Raw genomic sequence first — 12,969 nt, forward strand, 5'->3', positions numbered from 1 at the left:
GGGAGCAAGTTACCTAACCTTCTCGTTGGTAAAATGGTTGTAATAATAGTACTTAACTCTTGGAGGTATTGAGAGAATTAAATGAAATAATCCATAAAAAGCATTGGCATGGTGACTGGCCCACAACGACCTCTCAGTATACATTAGTATTATTTATATAGAAAATCCTTCTCTTTATAAAACTGAAGATTTATTTTAAAGAGCTTAAACTCAAAGTTGTTGTATTAACTAAGAACCTGCTTAATTTGGACTTGAGGTTTTTGGTTTTTTTTTTTTTTTTAGATGAAAATCTTTGTTGTTGCCAAAGCCACATCATGTTCTAGCGCTACTTTTTATCCATCCCATGAATACAATTTCTGTGCTCTGCTGTAATAGACTGACCGTATTGTCTGCCTACTCTGCCTGCCTGGGATATGTGAGCTATGCCAAGCCTCCCTTACCTATGAATACTTCCTCACACTGCTTCCCTGCATTTCTCTCCCACAACATATTTGAGGCAGTTATCACAATACTCATGGACATTTTCCTCTCTTTCTTCTCTTTCAATAAGAATTCTTAATTGTGCAGACTCAGGATTGAGAGGGACCAAGATGCCTAAACACACACACACACACACACACACACACACACACACACTCATTCATGCTAATATAATTTAGTGTGGTATAGGATTCAATTCATGGAGTCTTTTCCAAAGCATTAAAGACTAAGCACTTCTTAAAAATGTAAGATCGACCAAAAATTTTTTGAAGGTTCAAATAGTGCTCTCATTGATCTTTAAAAAAAATTTTTTTTGGAGACTAAGGAAACATTATGTGGGGGTTTCTTTTGTCCCAATGGATGATTCATTGCCCAGTCCTGACACTGCTTTTCCCCATTGGGTCTCTGTGAGAGTCACATGCTTTGGACATCTTTGAAAAGAATCTTCTGAGCCTTCAGCATCTGAGTCTCCTGAATCTCATCTAGAACTGGGTTGAATTCTCCTCCATCACAATGAGCAACAAATTCTTGGGCACCTGGAAACTTGTCTCCAGTGAGCACTTTGATGATTACATGAAAGCTCTGGGTAAGAAATGTTTCTTGTAGCTGTGGTTGAGAAGATCCTTTTTTGAGAAAGCTGCATGCCTATTTCCTTCTAACTCCTTTTCCAGGACTCTGGGGAAGTTTGCACAGGCTGAATTATAATCCTTTCCTGCAATTAATCTCTTTTGTCATTCCAATAATTTATTGCATTTCATGCGTGGAAATTTTAACAGATTTTAACCTAAGAGCTGCTTAATTGTGTGGAACTCCCACTGATTTCAAAGGTAGTTTTGTATCAGTAGGGCTTTGCTTTCAGAGAAAAGAAATCTTAGAGGCTTAGGCAACCCATCCTCTGGCATTCCTGAAGGTTCGTTTTATAACAGCTGAAATGCTTATAAGATAAGGAATTGAAAACACTAAAGTTAGTAAAAAAAACCTCAATTTAAAATTTTGGTGTTTAGCTAAACCAGACGTTTACACTAATTTCTGTTAGGACAACATCATACTTTCCTGGATTTGGAGCAATGGATGAAGATGGAAAATCCAGTCCTTAGTTTTATCAACTTTATTTTATACTGTTTCTAGGAATGTTCCATGATATGAGCACAACAGGTATGAATTGTCTTTGGAAATTTCCAGAGCTATATAAATATAATCGAAAGTGGTGCCAATGACCCAGGTTTCTATGCTTGACAAAGGGCCTGTAACTTTACTTACCTGCATAGAAAGCTTAAGAGAAGAGTTGTATTCTTAGGTAAAATGAGCAAAATCATGTCATGTTGCCTAGAAAACTATGAGAACTTATGGGGACAGATCCGTACCGTGAGGTTGGTTAGACTTTAGGATTTGACTTTACAGCTGAGGAAGAAGAAAAATACAGGAGCCTCAATGACGGACTCCCTAATTCTGTCATTTTCGAATTTAGAATGCGTAAGATCACCTCGGGGTTTGATATAGTGTAGGTTCTCAGGCTCTACTGTGGAGATTATATAGAATATATATTTTCATATATTTATATGAAATTAGTTTTCCCTTCATTTATTGCTCTCACTTGACATTTCTCCTTTTCCACGTATTTCTGTAGTCTTAGTAATAGTAGTAATAAAACTTGAGAGTTTAATTTTGTTTTTCCAAGCAAGGAAAATTTTTAGAAATTAGTTTATTTATAATTACATGTAATGATACATAGATCTTGAAAGGAGACAGATAGATTCTTCCCACCAGTTAATTCAGGGGCCACAATAAAATCGCAGAAATAGGATTCTATTAAGGATGTGGGGAGAGTTCTTTTCTATATCCATAATATATTACTGGAGAGAAAAAAAATCAAAGAACAGTGTGTATCTGTCATAGTTGCATTTTAAAAACATCCATAGTATTTATATGTAAAAAACTAAAATGTCTGGAATGATTCATACAAAACACTGGTGATTTTCAAAGACTGTGGGATTAGATGTAAAAGGGGTTAACTTGCACTATTTAAGTTAAACATGTTTATCTTTAAAATCTGCAGATATTACTCTTGTAATAATAAACTTAAAATATTTAAGTTGATGGACACGCATTTCCGTTAGATGGTGAAACATGGGAGGAGGTCCTCAGTAGTCAGTGATACTACGCACTGTCTCCACACCAGACGGACAAGTGAGGATAGAACGTGGCCATGCGTAGTCTCTACAGGTACATCTCCTTGTCAACATAATTCTAACACTCTCTTGATTTTCAGGTGTGGGGTTAGCCACCAGAAAACTGGGAAATTTGGCCAAACCCCGTGTGATCATCAGCAAGAAAGGGGATATTATAACTATAAGGACTGAAAGTACGTTTAAGAATACAGAGATCTCCTTTAAGTTAGGTCAGGAATTTGAAGAAACCACGGCCGACAACAGGAAAACAAAGGTAAATTTTAATGTTTCTCTTCAAAGTTAGCTCATTCTCCGGCTTGAGAAGATAATTCCTGTTAGTATTCAAAAGGGTAGACTATACCGTTCTATTGAAAATTGGGGCACCTGGGTGGCTCTGTCAGTTAAGCATCTGCTTTTGGCTCATGTCATGATCCAGGATCCTGGGTTTGAGCCCCGCATCAGGCTCCCTGCTCAGTGGGGAACCACTCCTCCCTCTGCCTGACGCTCCCCCTGCTTGTGTTCACACATGTGCGTGCTCTGTCAAATACATAAAATCTTTATAAAAAAAAAAATGAATATGCCTTGGGGGCACCTTGCTTGATCTCAGGACTGGGAGTTTGAGCCTCACATTGGGTGCGGAAACTACTCTAAAAAAAATAAATTAAATTGAATAGAAAATGAATGTTCTTCATGAGACGTCTATTATGAAAACAGTTCAATTCCAAATGAACTGCTTCTTTAATCAACTACGGTTCAAGCAACTCGATTATGTGAGCTTGTCATTGCAGAGCATCGTGACCTTATCAAGAGGCTCGTTGAATCAAGTGCAGAAATGGGATGGCAAAGAGACGACAATAAAAAGAAAGCTGGTGGATGGGAAAATGGTAGTGGTAAGAGTATTTTTGCTTCTAAATACAAAAATAATGGTATTTAAATAGGGAAATTGGTTACATTGTTTTCAAAGAATTCTTTTTTCTTTGCAATACCCATGGAAAAGAATGGCTAAGAATAAAGTCAGAGCTAGTGGTTAGACAATATTTCAGCCCTGAAGACTCCTCTATAGCACTCCAAGTATAGATCCAAGATTTTAGAAACAACAAAGCTCATTTGTTATTTTAGGAGTAACAACACCAAAAAAAATAACAGTAAGTCAAAGAAAGGATGGCTAAATCTCCCTATTTTGGACTCACAAAGAGAAAAGCAAGTCCAAGTTATAAAAGCAAAACAAACCTTGCCTAACGGCTCAATTACATAATATTTGTAGGTATCTGAGTGTTTTGCTTCCAAGAATCCAAAGTAACTTGGACGCCACTGTGTCAATGATTTAAGCTCAGCTCATGGGAGACCTTTTAGTCAGCAGATCAAGAGTGATGACCAGGGTTACATGCGATGACGTCTAGCAATTTTCTTGTTTTAGCTTCTGTGCTTACTAATACATACATTGAACATAGACTCACGTCATTTTAAATGGTTTTTTTTTCCCCTTTAGTTTAGAGGTTCTTATCCCTAGCTACAAAGTAGATTTGCATGGGAAGTTAACACAGTATGGGGCTCCCAACACAGATTAATTAAATGCAAATCTCTTGGGAGAGATGGAACCATCAGTATTTTTAAATGTTCCTCAGATGATGCAAATACGCATGTAGTTTTGAAATCCACTTTTAGTGAATTTAAATGCACATAAATTATGCATAAAAACTTGTCACTTTAAGAAAATTCTCCCAAATAGTAACATAGAATGATGTCAAAACTGCTTCTCCTGTTTCGATGGTCATAATTCCAAATTGCCAGAGACTGACATACTGATGTTCTACTCCTTTCTAAGTTCAATCTTATGAGCTTGTTTCCATCTTCTGTTGCTATGTGCAAATTTGTTGTTCCCTAGTTTGAGTTTTAGATACTCAATGAATCTTTCTCTTTTCTCAAGGAATGTAAAATGAAGGGCGTGGTCTGCACCAGAATTTATGAGAAGGTCTGAGAAAATCATTTCCTCATTGAAGTGATATTCGATCATTTTATGTTGGAAATCAACGGTTTTCATTGGCAAGGCCCCGACTGCTCTGCAATTTGTTTCTCTGTTTTTGCTTTTGTCTTAATAGATGAGATAGGTAAAGGCCTAAAGTGAGGATTAATCTAAAATTCAGTGTTGTTTAAACATTTTCAATTTGCATGCATTTCCTTACTGTATTAAAGTATGTATATTGGCCACAGCTAAATAGTTGATAATGTCATTTAATTAGCTGTGAAATTCTAACTTATGTTGTACTTTGTATATTGAAAGGATAGTAAAGCAAGTAACGTAAAAGGAAGTCAATGGGGAGGAAGATGGGAAGTAAGACAAACTACAAGAAGGGGTTGTTTTAAATCAAAGTTCTAGTTCAGGCAGAGGGCAGCCTCTACTCCCTATGGACAGTGAAATGCACAGATATTAAGGGTAGAGTTCAATCTATCGTGACAAATGCACGCACCCATATAACTCACATCCTGATCAAGATAATGGTACATTTCCTTACTCCCAGAAAGTTTTCTCAGGCTTCTTACTAGTCAGCGTTCTGCCCTGTCCCACCGCCACCAGAAGCAAGTAGTCATTTGGCTTCTATCATTTGGGTTTTCCATTATACTTTTCTTTAATGTGTGGGTTTTTATACAAAGAAAGGTTATTTTTAATTCAAAAAAGTATGCATTTTTTAAATGAAAAGATAACCAGGAAATTTTTTAGAGCCTGAAAGAGGAAGTCAACTGCTCCCATGTCACACAGTATGAGCCATCACTTGTACACACGAACATATCGTATTCATCTGCAACCACAGAGCTCATATTGTTTTATCTTCTGCTTTTTGTGAGTTTAACAAAGATTCTTCCACATTTCAACAGGTGCTATACCATAATTCACTATGATTCTATAATGTAATGGTTTTATTTTTAAGTTAACCCAGTTTGGAGTTATCACATTATTTTGCAAAAATTACCTTCATCCATGTATCTGATTGTGCTGGGTACTTTTTCTAGGAGAGGGATTAGTAAGTCAAAGAATATGGAAAACCCGATGTATATTTCTGTATTGCTTTCCTGAGTGTTGTTAGTGATGAGGGACCAGCGGTATACCTGTGAAGGGCAATGTACAAACACAGGTCCTATACTGATGCTAACAGCTACTGTATGTTCTATGTGTGCCAAGCTCATTGACTCTCTACCAGACGATTTACATGCCATGTTGCCACATTTAATGTAATTTCACAGAACAACCCTATTAGGTAGATACTATTGTTGTCTCCAGTTTATAAAAGAAGAAAGAGTGTAGGGGCGCCTGGGTGGCTCAGTGGGCTAAAGCCTCTGCCTTCGGCACAGGTCATGATCCCAGGGTCCTGGGATCGAGTCCCGCATCAGGCTCTCTGCTCAGCGGGGAGCCTGCTTCCTCCTCTCTCTCTGCCTGCCTCTCTGCCTACTTGTGATCTCTGTCTGTTGATTAAATAAATAAAATCTTAAAAAAAAAAAAAAAGAAGAAGAAGAAAGAGTGTAGAGTAACTTGTGCAAAGCCCCAAAGTGCTAGAGAATGAAGAAAGGTCATTTGCTAAACCTTTACTCTATTTTGTCTCCTTGGCCACGCCTGGCTATTAGAAACATATCTGTTTCTCATAAAATCTCTAAAAGTGTGCCACTAGAGATTATTTTTGCTGGTTCTTGAATTTCATATAAATGGAGTCATACATTATATGTTCTTTCTGTTTGCCTTTTTAAACTCAGCGTAGTGTTTCTGAAATTCATCCATATTGTTGCATGCAGTAGCGGTTTGCTCTTTGATTGCTACATAGTGTTCTGTTGTGTGAATATATCCCCATTTGCTCATCCATTCTTCTCTTAAGACAGTTGGGCTGTTTCTAGGTTTTGGCCAAATATTTTTGGCCAAAATGTTTTGGCCAAACATATTTTGATGAATAAAGCTGCTGTAAACATTCTCACATAAGGTTGTTGGGGGACATATGAGTTCCTTCCTTTTGGGTCAATAACTGGGCATTGAATTACTGGGTCTAGTTGATTTTTGACAGGAAGGAATAGAGACTACTGTGCCCAAGTAATAATGAAACTCTTTCAGATATATGTTTGAGCAAATGACAAATATGCTGATGTTTTAGGGGCCAGGATTTTCACTGTGGAAGAGGAACATGCAACTATGGAATGAGGGAGGCAAGAAAGAATCATGTGAGAGTGGACTGGGATAGATGTAAATTTGTGGTTCCTAAGGCATGTGTATATATATGTGCACATGTGTATGTAATTGTACATGCATATCTTCAAATGCATTTATGAGTGTGTGTATGTATATATATATACATATATGTGTGTGTATATATATATGTATATATATATACATACACACACACAGTATTTATGTGTATATACATCCATGTATTTCCCAGATCTATCTGCCCAAAGAGCTTAGAAGCAATGACACCTCAGTAAGAATGAATCCACCTGTGGCCCAGACTTTGGTGTCCAATGTCATTACCCAATAAAAGGACTGAGAGTTCCTTGGAGAACAACTAATTCTAATGTGGGGTTAGGGTAGTTACAAGATGAGCCTGAAATATCTTGTTACACCAAAAAGGATGGAAGTGTTTAAAAAAAAAAATAGAAAAATGCCAAGAATATGGAAGCCAGCTTGGAGGTGTTTTTCTTAGTTAAAACTGCTACAGTTTGAAAAATAAATTAATTGAGAAAAAAGTCATAACTTATAAACCATGGAAGGAAAAGTAAGAATCCATGAATCCATAACGATAATAGGGAGAAAGAGAAGAGTCTTCCTCATAGTCGAATGCTGTGGGCTGACCAGTACATGTGGAAGGAGTGCTAGAAATGGAAAGTCATCATTTTTCAATTATCACAGTAAATATTGGCTCAGGCAAGAATTGCCAGTAGATGCTAAATCTAGAGGGAAATTTAGATTAGGAGAAGGATATTACTTTGGTCTTAAAAGTATCTCTTCACAGATTGCTCATTAGTTATTAGCGGAAAAAACAGTTTATGCCATGGAAAAACTAGACAACTCCTTGACTGGGGAATCACCCCTGGCATCGCCAAAGAGGGATGGAAGAACCTCTGTTTTCGAATGTGATACCCTGAGAAGGAACATCACTTAGGTAGTCTTTCAGTCCAGAATCCCTATCTGTGCGTAGGGATTCCTCTAATCATGGGGAGACATGAGACAAATTCCAAATGAAGAATGTTCTATTGAAAAAGAGGAGGAGGGTGGTGTTGGTCAAATTTTTCAAAAATGTCATTGTCATAAGAGTCAAAGAAAGGCTCTGTGGAAAATTTCTAGATTAAGTTACATTCAAAATATGTGATGACTAAATCCAGTAAAAAACAAATTGAAATATAGATGGCAAATTAGGTTAGAAGTGTACTGGGATTATACAAGAGAATATCCTTATTCTTGGGAAATACACCCTGGAGTATTTGGGGGTAATAGGCCATAATATATGCAATCTACTTTAAAAAACTGAAAAAAAAAGTATGTGTATTTGTCTGCGTGTATATATACTAGTGAGAGCAATTGATAAAGCAAACGTGGGTAAAACTTAATAGACAAATCTGACTAGAAGCTATTACGTCTTTTCTTTGTAAGAGTTGGGTTTTGCAACTTTTCTGCAAGTTTAAAGTTATTTCCAACCAAGAAAAAAAATTGTTTTAAAGTTACACTTTGCCAAGTCCCTCTCTGCCCCTGGGTATTGGATCAACACGTGTCTGAGAGGCATCATAACCGAGGTGTGGTTTATTTATTTTTTTTGGCTCCAGCCAGAAAAACCCATAAAAAAGGAGACTTTTAAAACTGTGGTGCTATTTTTAGAGGTTGTAATAATATGACTTGCAATAAAATGTATTCCTCAATAAACATAATTGCTCTATTATACAAAAGTCATAAGCAGTTTCTGTTTTTGGAACAGGAAAAGTGGAACTGCACTGATAATGAGAAAGACAAAATGATCATTTCAGCAGGTGCTACATGTTGCTAGATTTGAAAAAGATTTTCGAACAACCAGAAGTAGGGGAGGGAGCTAGAGTTCTGCAGTATTCAGAAATAGTCTAAAATATAATTTTGATTCTCAGTTCTTCTTGATAGAACAAAAAGCTCTTTTTGGTAGAACATGGGGGCTAAGAGCAATCAGACTACCTAGTTCAGATTCCAATTTGCTGCTTACTCGCTATGTGTCATTGGGCAAGTTACTTAACTTCTCTGCCCCTCAGCTCCTTCACTGTAAAAATAAGGATAATAATAGAACATTCTTCAAAGAGTTGTGAGGGATAGATAAATTAAAATATGTAATGTCCTTGGCATAGGAAAAGGCCTAAAGAAATGTCTTTTGTTATTATTATTTACCTAGTAACATATGTGATGCTCAAATAGGTTACTTCATTATACCTCAAAATGAAGAGAATTCACAAGATCTCAGAGCTGTTGATATTGATTTACAGACCATGTGGCTAAATTTATTAAAAATATTATTTATACAAGCATAAAAACAATCAAGAGACCTACTTATGAGCACACCACTGCCTAGAAATAGCATAGTGTATAGATTTTACCAATAACACTTTTAGTTTCATGTTGACTGTAATATTTCTAATTTTTTACTAAGTTACTCTGGCTTAGCTTTTGGGAATACTTCTTCTAAACTGAGTGGTACCTCTTTAAATAAATGGTACCTCTTAAATAAATAAATGGCTGCACGTTAGAATCATCTGGAAATTTTTAAATATCCCAATACCAAGACTGTACCACAGACTCACTAAGTCATAGTGTATGGGTGACAGGTGAGACCCAGGCATCGGTATTTTTCCAGGTGATTCCAATGTGTGGCCAGTTTGGGAACCACTGTGCCAAAGTCTTCCAAAGTTAGAAATTTAATGTAGGCTATTATCACATTGCCATCCACTAACATGGAGTGAAAGGTCATCAAAGTCAGGAGTACTAAATGTCCCCAACATGACACTAAATAACAGTACATAGTGAAAATACTATGGTAAAATCAACTAGATGTAATCAAGTCTTTTGTTAGGAAAGCAACTGTTTACTTCTTATCTTTATTTCCACAGAAGGCAACACAATTGGCCATTATCCATGACATATGGAAAAGTAGAGTTTTCAAAATAGCAAAATGTGGAGCAACAGGGAAAACAAAGCTATAAAATAATGCTAAAACTGCTGCAAAAGAGAAACTTTTTTTTTCAGCAGAATTTAGGAAAGAAGTTCAAATCACTCAGAAAATGTAGTATGGGACTAATTTTTGAAGTAGCAACTTTCACATTTTGCTGTCTATTAAAAAAATCAGTGATGACATGCAAGTGTTTAGATCTCAGTTACCTGGACTGGAATTTGGGCACTATCTAAAATTCTCCCCTTCGTAACCAACTGCAATGCAATCGTTTTTTTTTCCCTCTTTTTTTAAAGATTTATTTGTTTATTTGAGAAAAAGAGCATGAGGGGCAGGACAGAGGCAGAGGAAGAGAGAATCTTAAGCAGACTCCCCGCTGAATGCAGGGCTTGATCTCATGACCCTGAGATTGTGACCCGAGTGGAAATCAAGAGTCAATGCTTAACCCAATGAGCCATCCAGGAGCCCCTATGCAACACTTCTAATAGGTCTGCTGCTGCAAAGTGAATATCCCAGCAACACCAAAGGACTGATGCTTCTATGCTTAAAGGGTTTTGAAAACTAGATATGTGAAAGTCTTAAGTTTCACATTCATTATTGCCAAATAATATTATTCTTTTGTTGGAATTTAAGATGGATAAGAATTTTTGCACAATCTTGAATTTGGCATTATAGTAGGCTTATTCTTGATTTTCTATAATTGCATTTGTTTTCAAGTTATTAATGCAACATCAATGCATGGAAGTTGCGTTAAGTAAGATAAAGAGTGTAGGGGAGCCTCCGTGGCTCAGTCAGTTCAGCATCTGACTCTTGATTTCGGCTCAGGTCATTATCTCAGGGTCCTGGGATGGAGCCCTATGTCAGTCTCCCTGCTCCGCTCGGAGTCTACTTATCCCTCTCCTTCCCCCTCTGCCCCTCCTCCTGCTCTCTCCTTCTCTTTCTCCCTCTCTCTAACATTAAATAAATAAATAAATAAATAAATAAATAAATAAATAAAATCTTAAAAAATAAGATAAATAATATAGACTAAATTGATGATAGAGTTCAGGTTTAGGATTTCCAAAATAAATCATTGGTAGGCTTGTACTGTATTTTCTTGATGTAATTTGGCATTTGGTGAATACTTACTGCACTTAAAGCCAGCCAAACCTAAAAATTTGGATTTTTATTAAACCTATCCTATGTTATACCATATTTCATTCATCTCAACCCTGTTTCCCTCAGCTAGATGGCACTGTTTTTTTATGACTTATTTATTTGAGAGTGAGAGAGAGTGCGCATGAGCAAACGGTGGTGGGGGAGATGAGGGGGTCACAGGGAGGGGCAGGAGGGGAGAATCTCAAGCAGACTCCCTGCAGAGCACAAGCAGTGTGGGTCTTGATCCCAACACTCATGAGATCATGACCTGAGCTGAAACCAAGAGTCTGGTCACCCAACTGACTTAGCCACCCAGGCACCCCTAGACTACAATGTTAAAATCAAACACAGAGACCAGACTTGAAATTTCCCTGAGCAAACAAAACCAGTTTAGTTATATAAACAAAACTTAATTTAGCTTATTTTGCAAGACAAGGGAGGCTCACTTGACCTGGGTTGCTTCTAGCTCATGCCTGTGATGATTATAAGCAGAACTTAAATTGTACCCCAAACTGATAGGAAATAACCACTGAACAAGTCCATTTCATTTAAGAAGATTCTAATATTGTAACCAGTTGCTGTGAAGAGGAAACAGTTACTGCCTCCAGATTATGTGAACTGTGTTCTAACAACATACCTCTGAGCATCATCGCATGTTTTGGTTTGGGTACCCCTAGTTGCAAACTGTCTTTCTGGTGTATACACAATAAACTTTTACAAATTAATAGTTCAGTGCTTCATTGGTTTTATGTTTTTTTCAGAACTTTTGGGAGTTTGCTGTTGAAGGTGACACGTCAAATCAAAACTGCCTTGTGTCCATGAAGGCTTCCAGGAAAGTGCTAGGTCCCAGTGACTGTTAATTAATGCTTGACTGATATGGGAAGGTGCAAGGCGTCTATTGCCTATTTCATGTTTTAGAGAGGCAGTGGGAGTGTAACAGTAAGAATCCCGTAAGCAGAGCCGGAACACATGGATCTGAACCCTGGCTTTGCCACTTGCGATGTCCTAATTTGTACGAGGGGGGCAATAATGGCTACTTCACACAGTTGATGAGGGAGGAAATATTTCATGCATCTGAAAGCACTTTGTAAAGTGTAATGTGTTATTTATATGTAAAATATTATTATTATATCTATTGTTATATCACACATATAAATTCTTCTACTCAGCATATAGGTTTTTTGTTTTGTTTTGTGTGTGTGTGTGTCTGTGTGTCTGTGTGTGTATAAGAAGTATCCCAAATAATGACCATATGGAGAAGCTTTCCTATTACTCATCAGGCTCCTAAATGATTAGATGTTAGAAAAAATTGAATGAAGTTGAATGTGTTACAACCTTGCTTCATTCCATTAATAAAAGGAAGAAAATCCTGTAAGATGCTGTTAAATGGTGTATTATTCACCATCTGAAGTCATGGGCTTGAATCCTGGTTCTATTATCATCCAGCTGGTTGACCTTCTATAGCTCAGTTCCATTGCAAATCTCCAGTTTCTCCAGCTTTAATAGGAGGGGCTGATCTAGATGATCTTTAAGATTTCACTTATTTGGGGGCACCCGGGTGGCACAGTGGGTTGGGCCTCTGCCTTCGGCTCAGGTCGTGATCTCAGGGTCCTGGGATCGAGCCCTGCATTGGGCTCTCTGCTCAGCAGGGAGCCGGCTTCCCCTTCACTATCTGTCTGCCTTTCTGCCTACTTGTGATCTCTCTCTCTGTCAAATAAATAAATAAAATCTTTAAAAAAAAATTTCACTTATTTCTATATTTTATATCATTGTATCTAATAGGACTGGCTCTTTAATATTGAAATAATCTTACTATGTTTGTGAACTTTTCTATTTTAATAGTTATCTGCTTCCCCGACTTCTAGAAGTTCCATGTGGACAGAGATACACATTTACATCTTTTCCCTTCCCCATCTCACATTGTTTCCCACCCAACATCACCTTCAAGAGACATGGATCCCGTGCTAACTTCTTTGACTGACCTCGAAGGAGGAGAATTTAAGAATTCCCTTCACTTTATTTCCACTACA

At 37.2% G+C, this 12,969-nt stretch overlaps 1 protein-coding gene across 1 annotated transcript; it reads left to right on the forward strand.

The window, feature by feature from the left end:
- The first annotated feature begins 944 nt into the window (after nucleotides 1-944).
- Nucleotides 945-6,132, forward strand: LOC308342308 (myelin P2 protein). Its single transcript, XM_080802661.1, has 4 exons — nucleotides 945-1,066; nucleotides 2,750-2,922; nucleotides 3,437-3,538; nucleotides 4,576-6,132. Exons 1-4 carry the CDS (start codon nucleotides 994-996, stop codon nucleotides 4,624-4,626), a joined length of 399 nt encoding a protein of 132 aa, XP_080658787.1. The 5' UTR covers nucleotides 945-993; the 3' UTR covers nucleotides 4,627-6,132.
- The last annotated feature ends 6,837 nt before the right edge of the window (nucleotides 6,133-12,969 follow it).

The sequence above is a fragment of the Martes martes genome, assembly GCF_963455335.1.
Source record: "Martes martes genome assembly, chromosome: 4".
In the NCBI taxonomy this organism is placed as follows: domain Eukaryota; kingdom Metazoa; phylum Chordata; class Mammalia; order Carnivora; family Mustelidae; genus Martes; species Martes martes.

Coding starts and splice junctions, on each gene's coding strand:
- LOC308342308 (XM_080802661.1), top strand. CDS start 994: ATGAGCAACAAATTCTTGGGCACCTGGAAACTTGTCTCCAGTGAGCAC. Junction 1,067..2,749: donor TGATTACATGAAAGCTCTGG/GTAAGAAATGTT, acceptor CTTGATTTTCAG/GTGTGGGGTTAGCCACCAGA. Junction 3,539..4,575: donor TGGATGGGAAAATGGTAGTG/GTAAGAGTATTT, acceptor TCTTTTCTCAAG/GAATGTAAAATGAAGGGCGT.